General features: G+C 52.4%; 1 protein-coding gene and 1 pseudogene across 1 annotated transcript; one reads left to right on the top strand and one right to left on the bottom strand.

Moving 5' to 3' along the window:
* The first annotated feature begins 4,054 nt into the window (after positions 1-4,054).
* Positions 4,055-17,053, top strand: Fbxo24 (F-box protein 24). Its single transcript, XM_021161925.3, has 10 exons — positions 4,055-4,187; positions 4,464-4,559; positions 4,649-4,832; positions 7,027-7,265; positions 7,587-7,821; positions 9,294-9,452; positions 10,221-10,342; positions 10,552-10,683; positions 15,884-16,054; positions 16,593-17,053. The coding sequence occupies exons 1-10, from the start codon at positions 4,116-4,118 to the stop codon at positions 16,953-16,955; spliced, it is 1,773 nt and encodes a 590-aa protein (XP_021017584.1). The 5' UTR covers positions 4,055-4,115; the 3' UTR covers positions 16,956-17,053.
* On the bottom strand, positions 10,797-14,183 carry LOC110294096 (cytochrome b-c1 complex subunit 7 pseudogene; annotated as a pseudogene).
* Positions 17,054-17,104: the final 51 nt, after the last annotated feature.

Raw genomic sequence — 17,104 nt, 5'->3', positions numbered from 1 at the left:
CGGAGCCGCCGTAGTCGCCACTGAAGGGAGGAAGCGAGGGTCAGGAACTCCGCGGGCCAATCATGAACCAGAGACGCGTTAGAAGTGCCCAATCAGAAAACGGCAGGGGGTGGAGCCTCCCAATTCTAGATTACACTGAGGGAAGGGAGGGGTGAGAGAGGAGCACCCCGCCAACGGCCGCGGTTCCTGGTCGGCCCGCCCCGCGCAGCGACATCCAATCACAACTCTCGAGGCTGGAGATGGATCCAATGAGACCCGCCCAGGAGGCGGGGACTACAGGTCTCAACTTTAGGGTATTAGAGACCCAGAGACCACAAACCTGCTTTTTCAACCAAGACCAATTGCAGTCTAGATCTAGGCGAGTGACTGTGAAGAAGACCAATTAGAACCTACAAAAGAAACCTGTCCCGGCCTCTTCTCTGAGGGACGGTTCTGCCTACCAATAGCATGGGCTAGGAGGTGCTCCATTCGCTAGACAGAAGGAGGTGGGTGAGCTAGAATTTTTGAGATGCAGGTAAAGATCGTAAAAGGCGCGCGCTGGGCGGCCTGACAGTGCAGGGTTAGGGTTGGGTGCTAGCTGTGTTTACTGGGGAGCAAACCAGCATCCGAGAAGTGAGGAAGGGCGAGGGATGCCCCACTCAGCACTCAGGCTGTTGTCTCAACAGAAGGGACCATTTCCTCCTGCGCAGTCTTGAGTCCCTAATGGGAATGCTGGGGTTGACTGGTGAGGGGGTTTCCAGTTCAGAGAGGGAAAGTCGTCAGACCTGCCAAAGTCCCCCTCGAGAAGACTTGTGATGGCCAGACCAAACTTTAGAGACTGCGAAGGATCTCATGGCCTCTAGAACAAGATCTTTGGGGGTTTTTTGTTTGTTGCTTTTCCGAGACAGGATTTATTTCTCTGTGTAGCCCTGGCTGTCCTGAAACTTGCTCTGTAGACCAGGCTGGCCTTGAACTCAGAGCTCCTCCTGCCTGTGTCTCCCCAATGCTGGGACTAAAGGCGTGCATCATCATCGCCCAGCTAAGACCTCCGTTTTTTATAAATGAGGAAAGGGAAGCTGGACAAATCTCAGACCTCCACGTAGAACTCCCCCACACATACTTTCATAACAGACTTTGTCTATTGGAAAACCTCTTATTTGAAGCTGGGTGTGGTGGCATGAGCCTGTCGTGACAGTTCTTAAAAAGAGGAGGCAGAAGGATCAGGACTTCGAGGTCAATTCCAGGCAAGCCTGGACTACATAACTCAAAACTAACCTTTTTAAAAAACAAACAAAAAACCCAGAAAACTTCTTGAGATACAGGAAGGAGTCCTAGATGTGAGAGGTAGTAGTAAAAGAGTAGGTTTTTTTTTTCCTTGAGATTTGCTTTTAGAAGAATGTTAGCGTTTAATGAACCTCCCTGTGTGGCTTCTAGTCATTAAGAAACAGGCACCCCAACACCCTTAATCGCCTCGGCTCTTCCAAGGTTAATCCTGTGGTGAGGCGTGCCACTAAGCATCCCCCTTTCGCTCTGGGGTGCCTCCACAGCTTACCAATGTGGCTGTAGCTGTGGCTAACATGGCCCCGTAATTTCAGTCTTTTTTTCTCAATGTGGGTGGCATGGTGACCTAAAGGAAAGAGGGAGACTGGCTTTCGGAGACAAGGTCTCCTCTAGTTCTAGCTGGCCTCTAACGGGTGATGTAGCTAGGAGTGACCATGAACAACTCCTGACGGTTACCACCTCTCAAGTGCTGGGGTTATAGGTGTGCACCCTCATGCAGGGCTCGCTTAGAGAGCTTAAGATCTTGTGTAGTGACAGAAGACCATGTCTGCTTTCCGTGTTGCCTGACCACCAGTAACTGAAGTTGCTCTCTCATCTCTGGTCATTCCTGCTATACTGATATGCCTAGACACTAAAGTATTAGAGACTGGGGGCTGGAGAGCGAGTTTAGCTGGCCAATAATGTATATTGGTCTACTTCTGTTCTAAGCACCCAAGAGAGTGGCTCACAACAACTTGGATCTCCTGCTCCCGGCCGCCCAGGTCTCTCTTCTGGCCACCACAGGCATTGGACTCACAGGCACATTCCTCCACCCGTACACACAGGCAAACACAATTAAAAAGAAATTAAACCTTAGGAGTCTGGGGAGAGAGATCTGAGAAGCTGTGAGCACTTGCTGCTCTTGCAGAGGACCCAGATGGGATTCACAGCAGCCACATGGCAGCTCACAGCCCTCTGAACTCCCAGTTCCATGGCATCCAGGCATTTATATGGTACTCATACATGCACGCAACACATACACACACACACACAAAGTAAATTTTTTTTTTTTTTGGTTTTTGAGACAGGGTTTCTTTGTATAGCCCTGGCTGTCCTGGAACTCACTTTGTAGACCAGGCTGGCCTCGAACTCAGAAATCCGCCTGCCTCTGCCTCCCAAGTGCTGGGATGAAAGGCGTGCAACCACCACTAAGTAAGTCTTTAAAAAAAACCAAAAAGTTGGATGTAGCGGTGCACTCCTTTAGTCCCAGTAATCAGGAGGCAGAAGCAGGTGGATCTGTGAGTTCAGGGCCAGCCTAACTCACAGCCTAACCCTAACCCTAACCCTAACCCTATATACTGAGTTTTAGGATAGCCAGAGATACATAGTGAGATTCTGTCTCAAAAAGTAACACTTAAAATTTGGACTGAATAAATGCTCAGAGGGTAAAGGAATGTTCTATCCCCAGGACCCACAGGTTAGGAAGAGAGAAACAGCTCTCAAGCTGACCTCCACCTGTGTGCTACATAGCACACGCACACGTGCGCGCCTGCACACACACACACACACACACACACACTATGGATGTAACAGAATTCTTCTTCATCATTAAAACCCCTTCTTAGGTTCTTAGGTTCCCAAAGTAGCTGTTTGCTAGTTACCATAAGAAAGCAGGGGTTGGGATCCAAAGCCACACACATGTTAAGCATGTGCCCTGCCCAGGAGCTGCATCTCCTGGTTAACCCAGATGACGGAGCTGGTGTGGGTGAGAAACAGCTGGCCAGAGTCAATCAATGGATCTGCTGCGCGTTTTTGCACTGGTTGTCTAACAGGATTAAGTCCTTTTGAGCTCCTGGGAGAGCCATAGTTCCTTCATTTATTGGTGTAGACCTCCCCCTACCTATCAGATGCTACCTTATCTGGACAGTATGTCACTCCACAGGAAACGCCAAGTGGAGGGTGCCCTGACCTCCAGAGCTCATTCACCCTCCTCCCCCTCCCCTCGCCTCATTAGCTTGTCCTCTCCTGATGCAACCAGGCCGCTGGCCATCGAGGAAGCAACGCATAACTCTGGACTTGTTCTCAATGAGACTAAAGAATTGATACTCAGTTGTTCTTGCATGCACCTTGCTTCTGTGTGCAGAAAGTTAGAGGTGGGGTCCCCCTTTCTCCATTGTCTTTGTCGGCCAACGTTTTATTTTATTGAGATAATGTCTCATGTAATGCAGTAATGCAGAGAGGCCTCAAATGCATTACGTAGCCAACAATGACCTTGGACCCCTTTCTTCATTCCCCTGCTTCCACTTCCCGAGTGCTGGGATTGCAAGTGTGCACGGCCATATTGGGCTTTATCTGGTGTGAGGAATCAAACCCAGGGACTCATGAGCTGGCTCATACAGCCAGCTCTATCCTTTTTTTGGCTTTGTACCCTGGAGATACAAATCCCCTGGAAGCCCGATACTACTTAGGAGTTCTCAGTTTTTCTCTTCAGAGTTCAACTGAAAGCTGAGAGAGTCTACTACTACTTCCTAGAAGAGGAAGGACTTACCATCTATCAATAGTTCACTCTTTATATCTCCAATAAAACATGTATCCCATGAGCCCTCTGGCAGCCATATCTGAGCGAGAACCCAGAAGCTACCTCTGGGGTCAGGCTAAGGAGAATAGGTCACAGTTGCTGGACAGTGAGGTCACAAAAAGGTTTATGTGTCCCAGACTCCATGGGGGTGGGGCCTAGATGATAGAGCGGCCCTTGAGGCCCCCCAAGCCTAGACTGGGGACATGGTGTGGGGAAGGCAGCGGGGACGGGGGCCTGGGGCCTGGGCAGCCGAGGGGCCTGGAGAGATGAGGGCAGGAGCAGGGAGGGGCCAGTCAGGATGGTGAGGAGAAGCCGGAGACAGAAGCTGAAAAAATTGACCAGGCTGTGCAGACAGGAGGAGGGGCTCAGGGTGAGGGGGGTGGCCAGGCAAGGGAAGGGCAGGGAGTTGACTAGCAGCAAGAAGTCCAGGGACAGGTCCAGGAATAAGGCAGGCAAGGGAGGGATGAAGACCCAGGTCCTGCAGAGAGATGGGAGGGCTGGATTTGCTAGCATAGGGTTGGAATTGGATGAACCCCAAAGCAGGAGGGTTTAAAAAAACTAATTTGAACAGCAGGGAAAAAAAGGCATGACCCCCCCCCCCCATACACACACACACACTGAACCCTTGTCCTTTCTCCTCTGGCAGGTGAAGCGCAGCTGCCCTTCTTGTGGCCTGGAGGCTGGGAGTGAAAAGAAGGAAAGAGGGAACCCTATCTCTGTTCAGTTGTTCCCCCCAGAGCTGGTGAGCATTTAGGGTTTATGGGGAGGACGGTGACTGCAGGGCTGAGGGGCACCCTGTGACTCCCCCTCCTCCCTCCTGCTCCTCCACAGGTGGAACACATTGTCTCCTTCCTCCCAGTCAAAGACTTGGTCGCCCTAGGCCAGACCTGCCACTACTTCCATGAAGTGTGTGATGCTGAGGGCGTGTGGAGGCGCATCTGTCGAAGGCTCAGCCCTCGAATCCGTGACCAGGGTTCTGGTGCCCGGCCCTGGAAGAGAGCTGCCATTCTTAACTGTACACTTCCCTTCAGTAACTTCCTCCTCTTTCTGCCTCAGCCCTTCCTTATAGAAACTTCCTTCTCTATCGAGTTATCTGATGATCTTTGCACCCCTCCCCCCACCCCACCCCCGCAACCTTTGCAGCACACACACACACAAAACTTTTTTTTTTTTTTAGATTTATTTTATGTATGTGAGTACACTGTAACTGTACAGATGGTTGTGAGCCTTCATGTGGTTGTTGGGAGTTGAATTTAGGACCTCTGCTCACTCCGGTCGGCCCCACTAGCTCCGGTCAACTCTGCTCCCTCAGTCCCTGCTCCCTCTGGCCGAAAGATTTATTTATTATTATATCTAAGTACACTGTAGCTGACTTCAGACTCACCAGAAGAAAGCACCCGGTCTCATAACGGGGTGATTGTGAGCCACCGATTTGAACTCAGGACCTTCTGAAGAGCAGTCAGTGCTCTTACCCACTGAGCCATCTCTCCAGCCCCCCCCACCCCCCCCCGCAACTTTTTTTCTGAAAGAAACTTGTTAGATTCCAGCATGCCCCATGGAGTACTTCCTCCAAGGTTCTCAGGCCCCCCTCTGACAGACAGCCCACTCACAGCTTCATCACCATGTTAGCCATGACTCCCTGCGTGCACCATGTCTAACCCTAGAGACAGCCCTATTTCCCAGACATGGGGTTTCTTCTTTTAAATCAGAGTTAGCGCTCTCTCTCTCTCTCTCTCTCTCTCTCTCTCTCTCTCTGTCTGTCTGTCTGTCTCTGTCTGTGTGTGTGTGTGTGTATACACTGGTGCGTCAGCTAGTTCAATCACACGTGGAAGCCAGAGGTTGGCACTGGTTCTCTTCCTCTCTCTGACGCTCCCTCCCTTATGTATTTGTAAATATTTACCTTTACTTTATGTGGATGGGTGCTTGGCCTGCATGTATGTCCGTGTACCACATGCATGAAGTGCCAAGTAGGCCAGAAGAGGACATTGGATCATCTGGACCTGGAGTTACAGATGGTTCTGAACTGCCACCAGGGAGCTGGGAACCAAACCGGGACCTCTGGAAGAGCGGCCAGTGCTCTTAACCTCTGTGCCCTCTCTCCAGCCCTGCCTTCTGTTTTGAAACAGACTCTTCCACTGAACCAGGAGCTTGCTGGTTTTGGCTAGACAGAATGGCCAGCAAGCCGCAGGGAGCCTTCTGCCTCTGCTTTCCCCTTCCCCAGCCAGTGCGTGCTAGGCTCCAAAGGTTCCGCAGCAGCTTCTCCGTGGGTGCTGGGGCTCTGGACCCAGGTCCCCCATGCTTGCACAGCACATAACTACACACTAAGCTATCTCCCCAGACTTTTGTCACTATGACAGCTGAAATGAAGGTAATACCTTTTTTTTTTTCATGTTTGCATGTGTTCAGACACATGTGCACATTGGGATGTGTGCGTGAGACACCAAGGTTGATATCAGGAGGCATCTTCAAGCATCCTTCCATGCTCTGTTCTGTGAAGCAGACTCTCCTAGTCAAACCCAAAACTAGGCTCCCTGACTAGCTTGCTCAGAGGATCCCGGCCAGAATTGCAGACAGGCCAAGAAACCCATCCAGGCTTTCCTATCTCTCTCAACTCTGGTCCTTGTCCTTGCAAGGCAAGAACCTAACCACCAAGCCATCTCCCCGGCCAGAGACAAAATAATTTGTGGTGGTTGTCCTATTTACTACATAATAGGTAGCAGTGCCAACTTCAGTGTCTCTGAGGGACAAAATCACCCCAGCTTGAGAACAATGACCCAAATACTCCACTTCAGAAAGGCCCTGCCTAATCACCACTTCTCCTCTCCCCCAACCCCCACACAAGAGTTTAGAGAAAGCTGACCAGAAACCCGTAGATGAAAGAAGATGGCTGGATTGTCTTGGCTTTCCCTATCTCTCTTCTTTCTGTTTCTTCTCTCATTATTCTTATGCGCCTTTGATATCTTTCTCCCTTACAAGGTTGGTCTAAAGAGTTGCTTACTATGAAGCACAGGATGAGGTGGGGCAGATGTAAGGTATAAATCCAAGTTTTCTGTGTCACCCCCAGGAAGGAGTCTGGTCCCTAAGTCTAGGAATGTAAAAATAAAATCTCCATAGCAGGGTATCTGGAAAACAAAATCCACCTCACCCAAGCTTTGACTCTCACCGCTCCTGTCATCTCAACCCTGAAACCATTCCCTCCTGTTCTTCAGATACAAAGGGCCTGTATTTCCAGGCATTCGGAGGACGCCGCCGATGTCTCAGCAAGAGTGTGGCCCCCATGCTAGCCCATGGCTACCGCCGCTTCTTACCCACAAAGGACCACGTGTTCATTCTTGACTATGTGGGGACCCTCTTCTTCCTCAAAAATGCTCTGGTCTCCTCCACCCTTGGCCAGATCCAGTGGAAGCGGGCCTGCCGCTACGTGGTGTTGTGTCGAGGCGCCAAGGATGTGAGTAGAGAAATTCTGGTCTCAGAGGACTCACCTCTCACCTGTCCTGAGTCTCTCCCTTAAGGAGACATCTGCCCTCTTGGAGGGCACCTGAAAGCAATCCATTTATCTATCATTTTCTTGTTGTTTGTTTGTTCGTACTGAGACTTGAACTCAGGATGCCACACATGCTAGGCAAATTTTCTGCCACTGAGTCAGATCACTACTCTTACGCTCTCACCGTGGACCCAAGCATTTCATTTGCCATCCCATGATCCACTTGCTCCAGCCTCTTCCCACCCAGAGCCTTAGGTCCCCAGACAGCATCATCTTGTCCCACAGTTTGCGTCCGACCCAAGATGTGACACGGTTTACCGGAAGTACCTCTATGTTTTGGCTACTCGGGAACAGCCGGCAGTGGTGGGCACCACCGGTAGCCGCGCCTGCGACTGTGTGGAGGTCTATCTGCAGTCCAGTGGGCAGCGGGTCTTCAAGATGACATTCCACCACTCCATGAGCTTCAAGCAGATTGTGCTGGTTGGCCAGGAGACCCAGCGGGCCCTACTGCTCCTCACAGGTATGACATTGTGGTTTGCAAATGTCTAGCCAATTCTTCAAGACCTGCTGAGAAGGGGAGAGAAAGAAAGGGGTCTGCCAGAGAGCATTCTACCTGCTACCGGCTCCTGCTCTCAACCGCAAAAGTTCTAGAATTCGCATAGAATTTCAGATAAATTCTCAGGCTGCGGATGTAGCTCCATCTCCACGAAGCACCGCATAAAGTGGATGTGGGGATACATGCCTGTACTCCCAGCACTGGGGAGGTGGAGGCCGGGGAGTCTGAATTTGAGGTTCTTCTTAAGCTACATAGAGAAGTTGAGGCAATCTATATGAGACCTTGTTTCAGAAACAAAACAGGAGTGTGGCGTAGATGGTACATTGGGTAACAAGCATGAGATGAGCATGGATTCCCAGAACCAATGTAAAGGCCAGACTTGCATTGGTAGTCATGGTGAGAGTCAAGATGGAGACAGGAGAATCCCTAAGCCCTCAGGCTAGTCAGCATGTCTAGTGGCAGGGGTGAGACTGTAACACAGACAGGTTAAAAGGTAAGGACCAACACCGGAGGCTGTCCTCCAGCTTCTGTGCATGCACTGTGGCATGCATGTGTGCCCACGATATTACAACGCTTTTTAAGTAGTTTGGAAAGCACTATTCTAATGAATATCTGATTTTAAAAATCCAATCTCCTTCTAACCTCCATGTGAGGTACTTTACCTAGACCCCAAATTGCACACTTTCCCAGTGTCCTCAGTCCTAGAGGCTGAGACCCCGTGGACTTCCGAATGCCAGGCGGGAACCTAAATAGCCAGGCTTCGTTCTTCCCAGCACTCAAATTAAGACCCAGCTAATCACTAGGTCTGCTCTCCATTCATCTCTCATGCTGACGTACCTCCTGTTTAATTTTCAGGGTTGAAGCCTGGGGGGCTGGGAGCTATTCTCTCTCTTTTTCCCTTTCCCCTTTCTATTCTTTCTTTCTCCTTATTTTATTTCTGTTGTTGTTGAGACAGAGTCTCACTAAGTAGTTCAGTTTGCTAGCCCAGAACTTACAGTGTAGATCATGTTTTCCTTGGGCTCACAGAGGTCTGCTTGTGTCTGCCTCCCAAGTGGCATGTGTCATCATACTTCCCCCCTGTGTGTGTGTGTGTGTGTGTGTGTGTGTGTGCGTGCGCGTGTGTGTTTGAGCTCACACACACACACACGTGTGTGTGTTTGTATGTATGCAGGCATGCACCTGTCATATGTACATGAGGAAATCAGAGGACAACTTTCAGGACTTATGGTCTATTCCCACCATGGGTTTCAGCAGTTGAACTTATTTGTCACAAGTGCTTTTACCCACGTGGTCATCTCATTGGCCCTCCACTCTTTCCCTTGTCACTCTACTCTAAGGCAGGCAGCGTTTCTGTTGAGTATCCCATGGGATGTTTATCTGGCTATTGATGAATCTCTTCCTCCATGTAATGGTATGCCTCCCTTCATACCCCTCAGAGGAAGGAAAGATCTACTCCTTGGTTGTGAATGAGACCCAGCTGGACCAGCCACGCTCCTATACAGTGCAGTTAGCCCTCAGGAAGGTGTCTCGATGCCTGCCTCACCTGCGTGTGACCTGCATGGCTTCCAACCAGAGCAGCACCCTCTATATCACGGGTAAGAAGTACCTCCAAGGCTTGGGGAAATGGTTCCGTGGGGAAAGTACTTGTTGTGCAAGGTTGAGGATAAATCCAAGCCCCCAGAACACACACAGAGCAGGATCCAAAGGCAGAGATGGGGACCGGGTCCCTGTAAACTTGTCGGACAGCCAGTCTGGCATCAAAACAGCAAGCAACTCTACCTCAAATAAGGTGGAAGGCACATACTGACACCTGAAGTTGCCCTCTGACTTTGATACGAATGCTGTGGTATATACATGCCATACCTATATACACATACATCACACACACACATACACACACACACATACACACACACACATACACACACACATACATACATCACATAACACACATACATACATCACGTAACACACACATGTACATACATCACATAACACACATGCATACATCACATAACACACATACATACATCACATAACACATGCATACATACATCACATAACACACACCTGCATACATCACATAACACACACATACATACACCACATAACACACACAGTGAAATTTTAAAAACAACTACTATCTCTCTCTCTCTTAAGATTCCAATCCTGGGCAGATCCCTCCATACACTCAAACTCCTTAGGGCATCCTAAGGGAGACTATGGCTCCCAGGTATCAGAGCTGATGTGTTGATTGTATGAGACTTCCTGCAATCATTCAGCTTTTACCATCACAGGTGGGACTTTAATCCCTAGGAGACAGGTGCCTAAAGCTGCTGAGCTGAGGGCTCCTGACCCCCCAGACCAGGGGGGAGTGTATTTTGAGGTGCATACCCCCGGGGTGTATCGTGATCTCTTTGGGACCCTTCAAGCCTTTGACCCTCTGGACCACCAGATGCCACTGGCTCTCTCCCTGCCTGCCAAGGTAGGATGCTGGTGTGGAGGATGGCGGGGCAGCGTAGGCTGGTGCAGAGCAGAGGTTGGGCTCCAGGGTTGGAAGATTAGATGTGGGTGGGGCAGGAGGACTCAGGGAGAGGAGGCCAAATGGGATTGGCTAGGGGGCAGTTCTGGAGCTGAGTTTCCTGGGGAACAGAGTGGCTGGCTCACTTGCTCTTGCTGTCTTGACCTCCCTAGGTCCTCTTCTGTGCTCTTGGCTATAATCACCTTGGCCTGGTAGATGAATTTGGCCGGATCTTTATGCAGGGAAATAACAGATACGGGCAGCTGGGAACTGGAGACAAAATGGACCGAGGGGAACCCACACAGGTGAGATTGTTTCCTGGCGACTGTCATCCAGTCTCCTAACCCTGCACCCAGTGACTTTGCCATACTTCCTAGAAACCACTTTCTCTTCCCCTAGGCAAAGCTAAGCCCATCGCTTATAACACCCGGGTGCTGCTGCAGGTCTTGCCCAAGAAGGTCTGTTCTGTTGCAGTGCACACTATATATGTAGAAGGAGTTGAGTGGAGGAGTGGGCTGGGGGAACTTGGGCGTGCTGAAGTACTAGGAAAGGTGAGATGCAGCCCGAGAAGATGGCTCAGAATGTAAAGTTTTCTTCACGTGAGCCCAAAGACCCGTGTTCAGATCCCCAATACCCATGTAAAAAGCTGGACATGTCAGTAAGCACCTATGATACCAGCACTGGGAGGGGGAGAAAGAAGGTGTCCAGGACTCAGCAGCCAGCCAGTGTAGCCAACTGGTGGGCTCCAGGTTCAGTCAGAGACCCTGCCTCAAAAAGATGGAGGGCAAGTGAGAAAGACACTACAGGCATAACTGCACATTCCCTACACGCGTGCATAGTGATGCTAGAAGAGCCTGTGAGTCTGAGAAGGTTCGGGTTCGGAGATGGAAAGGCAACCCACATATTGAGAACAGGGTAAAGATGAAGCTTACACACGAGACATAAACGAGGAAGAAGGCTGGCCAGATGGGCTAGATGGACCCCAGATGGACCCTGTGGTAGAGAGCACATGACTGCTAGCATGTACAAGACCCTAAACCAAAACCCTGCTGGGAAAAATGAAGTAGAGGAGGAGGAAGTGGGAGACAACTGGGGAGGGTTTCAGAGGACAGAGATGTTCTTTATATGCACAAATCCCTGCGTTTCATCCCCAGCACCACATAAAAAACATGACATGGTGGTGCAAACCTGCCCCTGCCCCTGCCCCTGCCCCTGCCCCTGCCCCTGCCCCTGCCCCTGCCCCTGCCCCTGCCCCTGCCCCTGCCCCTGCCCCTGCCCCTGCCCCTGCCCCTGCCCCTGCCCCTGCCCCTGCCCCTGCCCCTGCCCCTGCCCCTGCCCCTGCCCCTGCCCCTGCCCCTGCCCCTGCCCCTGCCCCTGCCCCTGCCCCTGCCCCTGCCCCTGCCCCTGCCCCTGCCCCTGCCCCTGCCCCTGCCCCTGCCCCTGCCCCTGCCCCTGCCCCTGCCCCTGCCCCTGCCCCTGCCCCTGCCCCTGCCCCTGCCCCTGCCCCTGCCCCTGCCCCTGCCCCTGCCCCTGCCCCTGCCCCTGCCCCTGCCCCTGCCCCTGCCCCTGCCCCTGCCCCTGCCCCTGCCCCTGCCCCTGCCCCTGCCCCTGCCCCTGCCCCTGCCCCTGCCCCTGCCCCTGCCCCTGCCCCTGCCCCTGCCCCTGCCCCTGCCCCTGCCCCTGCCCCTGCCCCTGCCCCTGCCCCTGCCCCTGCCCCTGCCCCTGCCCCTGCCCCTGCCCCTGCCCCTGCCCCTGCCCCTGCCCCTGCCCCTGCCCCTGCCCCTGCCCCTGCCCCTGCCCCTGCCCCTGCCCCTGCCCCTGCCCCTGCCCCTGCCCCTGCCCCTGCCCCTGCCCCTGCCCCTGCCCCTGCCCCTGCCCCTGCCCCTGCCCCTGCCCCTGCCCCTGCCCCTGCCCCTGCCCCTGCCCCTGCCCCTGCCCCTGCCCCTGCCCCTGCCCCTGCCCCTGCCCCTGCCCCTGCCCCTGCCCCTGCCCCTGCCCCTGCCCCTGCCCCTGCCCCTGCCCCTGCCCCTGCCCCTGCCCCTGCCCCTGCCCCTGCCCCTGCCCCTGCCCCTGCCCCTGCCCCTGCCCCTGCCCCTGCCCCTGCCCCTGCCCCTGCCCCTGCCCCTGCCCCTGCCCCTGCCCCTGCCCCTGCCCCTGCCCCTGCCCCTGCCCCTGCCCCTGCCCCTGCCCCTGCCCCTGCCCCTGCCCCTGCCCCTGCCCCTGCCCCTGCCCCTGCCCCTGCCCCTGCCCCTGCCCCTGCCCCTGCCCCTGCCCCTGCCCCTGCCCCTGCCCCTGCCCCTGCCCCTGCCCCTGCCCCTGCCCCTGCCCCTGCCCCTGCCCCTGCCCCTGCCCCTGCCCCTGCCCCTGCCCCTGCCTCTGCCTCCCAAGTGCTGGGCTTAAAGGCATGTACCACTGCAGGGCCCTGGTTCACACTTGTAATCTTAGTACTAGGTAGAGGCAGGGAAATTGGAATTCAAGGTCATTTGGCTCCATACAGAATTCAAGGCCAGCCTCTGGAATATAGGAGTCTCAACAAGAGAGAGAGTAGCAGGTAGAGAGAAGAGAACAAAAGACTAGTTAGATGAGAACAGAGAGTGTCCGCTGGAAACCACTGGGCTCTGAGGCAGTGTCTTAGTGGGCACAAATATGGGTGGAATGATTCAGAAAGGAGACATTGCAGAGTTTACAGGTCCTGGAATAGATGGCAGTCATTCACAGGTGACACACACCTGCCTGTAAGTGTGCAGAATCCAAGAATGCAAACCGCACCAGGATGCCATGGAGGGGTGGCAGCACACGAGACAAGGTTCTGGCAGCACACATGGAAAGAAGAGCCACAGTAGGAGTTGCTTTAGGGGGAAGGAGACGTAACGCAAATTCAGACTTTTTGCAGTGAGAGTAAAACACTGATCTGGAAGTGTCCCTATGACAAGCCGGTTCCAGGCTGTACAACAAAACCCAAGGCAGAGAGGCAGATGCAGGCAGTGCCCATGGCTGCCACAGAGGATTGAGAAGGATATCCTGAGCCAGGGATAGAAGGCTTGCCTAGCGTGCATGGACCCTGAGTTTCATCCCTGGCACTAGCAAACCCAGGCCCAGTGGTGCGTGACCATAAGCCCAGCATGTGGTCTGTGGAGACAGGAAGAGCATAAACTGAAGACCATCGTCAGCTACACAGTGAGTTCTAGGCCAGCCAGGCTACATGTGAGCTGTCTTAGTCGCTGCTCTAGTGCTGTGGAGAGCAAGGCAACTCTTAGGAAAGAAAGCTTATGTGCAGTTTTGGAGTTCACGACTGGCATGGTGGTGCTGGAGGTCACGCCTTTTCGTTCTTTCTTTTTTATGGTTACAATAGACGTTTATTTAAAGTGTGACATAGGTAGAATAAATCATTCTTAAATTGTGATTTGGGTTGAAATAACTTTGTGAAAGTATGGTGAGACCAGGCACACCCACAGATCTTCACTAAAAGACCACTCCTGGCCCACTCTTCTCTCTCCTTTCTTTCCCGAATAACCTCTTTTAGATAGGGTTCAAGCTAGAATTTGTCCTCCTCATATTTTGTCCACTGATCCTTAGGCAAGATCTGATGCCTCATAGTCAGGTCCAGGGCTCTCTTAATTCGAAACATCCTGTCATTAAAAAGGTCCCCAGGAAGCCTTCTTATGGCTTCTTTTACATCTTCAGTTTCATGTAGTATATCATCTCGCATTAACCCCAGTTTATTGAATCCTGCAGCATTATAATACCACTTTCGAAAACCATCCAGCCACTTGCTTGAAGCTGAAACAGCAGATCGGCCTGCCATTTTGACCTAAAAGTGAGGTCACACCTTTTAGTTCTTTATTTGTCCTCAAACTTGCCACTCCCCGGTGACTAAGCACTCAAATATATGAGCCTATGGGGCAGGTCTCACTCAAACCACCACAGGACCCCATCCCAAAATAAAGAGCTATGGAGATGGTTATCAGGAAAAACAGCACTTGCTACCAAGCCTGATGATCTGAGTTCAGTCTCTGGGACCCCCCCCCCCCATGGTGGAAGGAGAAAACTGATATGCAGTTATCCCGTGGGTGCTGTGGCACATGTGCATCACACAAAACCTATGAAACTATAAACTAAGCAAACAAGAACTATGAAGTAATACAACCCACTTAATCACCTCGTTTATTAAAAACACATAATGTTTAATCAGGCCAGAGGGAAGGGGAAAAGATCCATTTTTTTTTAAAGTTTTATTTATTTTATGTGTGTGAGTATATCGTTGCTGTCTCTAGACACACCACTAGAGGGCATAGGATTCCATTACAGATGGTTGTGAGCCACCATGTGGTTGCCAAGATTTGAACTCAGGACCTTTGGAAGATCAGTCAGTGCTCTTTTTTTTTTTAAAGACTTATTTATTATTATAAGTAAGGACATTGTAACTGTCTTTAGACACACCAGAAGAGGGTGTCAGATCTCATTACCAATGGTTGTGAGCCACCCTGTGGTTGCTGGGATTTGAACTCAATATCTTCAGAAGAGCAGTCAGTGCTCTTAACCACTGAGTCATCCTTCCAGCCCCCCAAAAGCCAGCCAGCATTACACTGAGCTTAGAACCAGCCTGGTTATGTATCAAGTCTGTGTCTCAAAATGAAAAGTGAAAAATGAGTTGCGGACGCACTTGAGTAAGAGAGTGCTCGTCTGGCACCCAGGAGACTAGATTCAATCCCAGTACTGCTTGTAAAACTGTTTATTTAGGGAAACAATAAAGGCCATCTTAGCACAGGGCTTGCTTTGCTAGTAAGAGGATCTGAATTTGATTCCCAGAAATCATGTGCTGGGTTGGTTTGCTTGTTGGTTTGTTGGTTTGTTTGTTTGTTTGTTTTAAAAAGCCAGGCACAGTAGTGCATGATGACAGTCCCAGCCACGGGGAGGCGGAGGAGTCTCCAGGTTGTCTCAGAGTCCCGATAGACTAGGCCTTTAGCATAACAGCTACAGTTGCCCCTCTGAACACCACACACGTATGTTCACCTGTGTCTGTACCATAGAACAGCCATAGAGAAGTTAGTAGTTCGTGGTACGCTTTCCAGTTGGATTTTTGGAGACAAACTCTCACTGTGTAACCTGATTTGGACTGGAAGTCACTTTAATCCCTCTGCATCCTCATGCCTGGTTGACCTTTTAATTGTTCCTTGCTTGGTATTTTGTATTTTTACTCTGTGTGTGTGTGTGTGCACATGCAAGGATGCATGTGTGTGTGCAAACATGTGTGCAGGTTCCCCGGCAACTGGTCCTGTCCTGGGGAGTTGAGTGCCCCGTAGCCTCTGGGAGGCTTTGTGTGCACAGGAATGGACAGATAGCTGTCAGCTTGCAGGGCAGGGTGAACTTTCTGGGACAGGACCTGCTTTTCCTCCAGCTCCCAAGACTGCACTCTGCCCCAAGCCTTCCATTCAGCCTTTCTCCAACCTGGGGTCCCCACTTCCCACCTTAACCCCCCTGGCCATGTTGTCTGTCCGTTCTCAGGTTCATTATCTGCAACGCCCCATCGCCCTGTGGTGTGGCCTCAACCATTCCTTGGTGCTGAGTCAGACCTCGGATTTCAGCAAGGAGCTGCTGGGGTGCGGCTGTGGGGCCGGAGGCCGTCTTCCTGGCTGGCCCAAGGGGAGCGCCTCCTTCGTCAAGCTGCACATCAAGGTCAGAGCAGGGTCAAGCAAGCGGGCAGGCCTCAGGGAGGGTAGAACACTAGAGCCAGGTGGACCACGGGACTTAACCTCCCTTCTCTCCAAAGTCTTTAAAAGAATTGTGGGAAGGGAGTTATGCCACAGTGTGCCAGTGGAGGGCAGGGGACAACCCGTAAGATTTAGTTCTTTCACTGCTTCATATTGGGCACCAAGCATGGCCGCAGTAGATTCTCACTGTGGAGCCCAGGCTGGTCTAGCTTTTCCTGGTTTTCCTGTGTCCCCGTGCCGAGCTGATAGCTGTGACCCCTGTAAGGGATCCATTGGTTCCATCTCCCCTGTACTGCGAAGTCTCCCTTCTTGCACCACACTTCTTGCCGCTTTCTCCTTAGCTGACCCCATGGCTCTATCCAAGTTCACATGGAACATAGCAAGCTGAAGCTCACTTGCTGGCCAGGGCCTGTCTGAGAGGGGTCAGCATAGCATCAGGGTTAAGTCGGCTTCCTGGAAGCAGTGTTAAGCCTCGCTCAGCTCCACCCCTTCTCTCCTCTAAGGTCCCTTTGTGTGCCTGCTCCCTCTGCTCCACCAGAGAGTGTCTCTATATGCTGTCCAGCCACGACATCGAACAGTGCCCTGTCTATCGAGACCTGCCAGCCAGCAGGGTGGGGGGGAGCCCTGAACCTAGCCAGGGGGCTGGAGCCCCCCAAGACCCTGGGGGAACAGCCCAGGCCTGTGAGGAGTACCTCAGCCAGATCCACAGTTGCCCCACATTGCAGGACCGAATGGAGAAGATGAAGGAGATTGTGGGCTGGATGCCCTTGATGGCTGCCCAGAAAGATTTCTTCTGGGAGGCACTGGACATGTTGCAGAGGGCTGCTGGAGGGGCTGGCCCAGACACCTCGACTCCTGAGAGCTGAACCCCTCTTCCTAGCCTTTCCTCCTGAAGGAAATTGAGCCCTGGGCTAGAGCTGAGAAGAGATGGAGTGTCAGAGAACACTGTGTGTACATGGGTGGGGGGGGGGGGGCTGTGGGGAGCAGCGCTGCGTATTCGAGGGGAGGGGAGGGA

This window comes from Mus caroli, unplaced genomic scaffold, assembly GCF_978045245.1.
Source record: "Mus caroli unplaced genomic scaffold, Mus_caroli_1 scaffold_4, whole genome shotgun sequence".
In the NCBI taxonomy this organism is placed as follows: Eukaryota; Metazoa; Chordata; class Mammalia; order Rodentia; family Muridae; genus Mus; species Mus caroli.
This window is presented reverse-complemented; position numbering and strand designations above follow the sequence as displayed.

What these genes read in the sequence shown, in the direction of transcription:
- Fbxo24 (XM_021161925.3), top strand. Translation starts at nt 4,116, where the DNA reads ATGGTGAGGAGAAGCCGGAGACAGAAGCTGAAAAAATTGACCAGGCTG. An exon ending in TGTGTCGAGGCGCCAAGGAT is followed by an intron (nt 7,266 to 7,586) that starts GTGAGTAGAGAA and finishes CTTGTCCCACAG; the next exon opens with TTTGCGTCCGACCCAAGATG. An exon ending in CAGCACCCTCTATATCACGG is followed by an intron (nt 9,453 to 10,220) that starts GTAAGAAGTACC and finishes CTGACCCCCCAG; the next exon opens with ACCAGGGGGGAGTGTATTTT.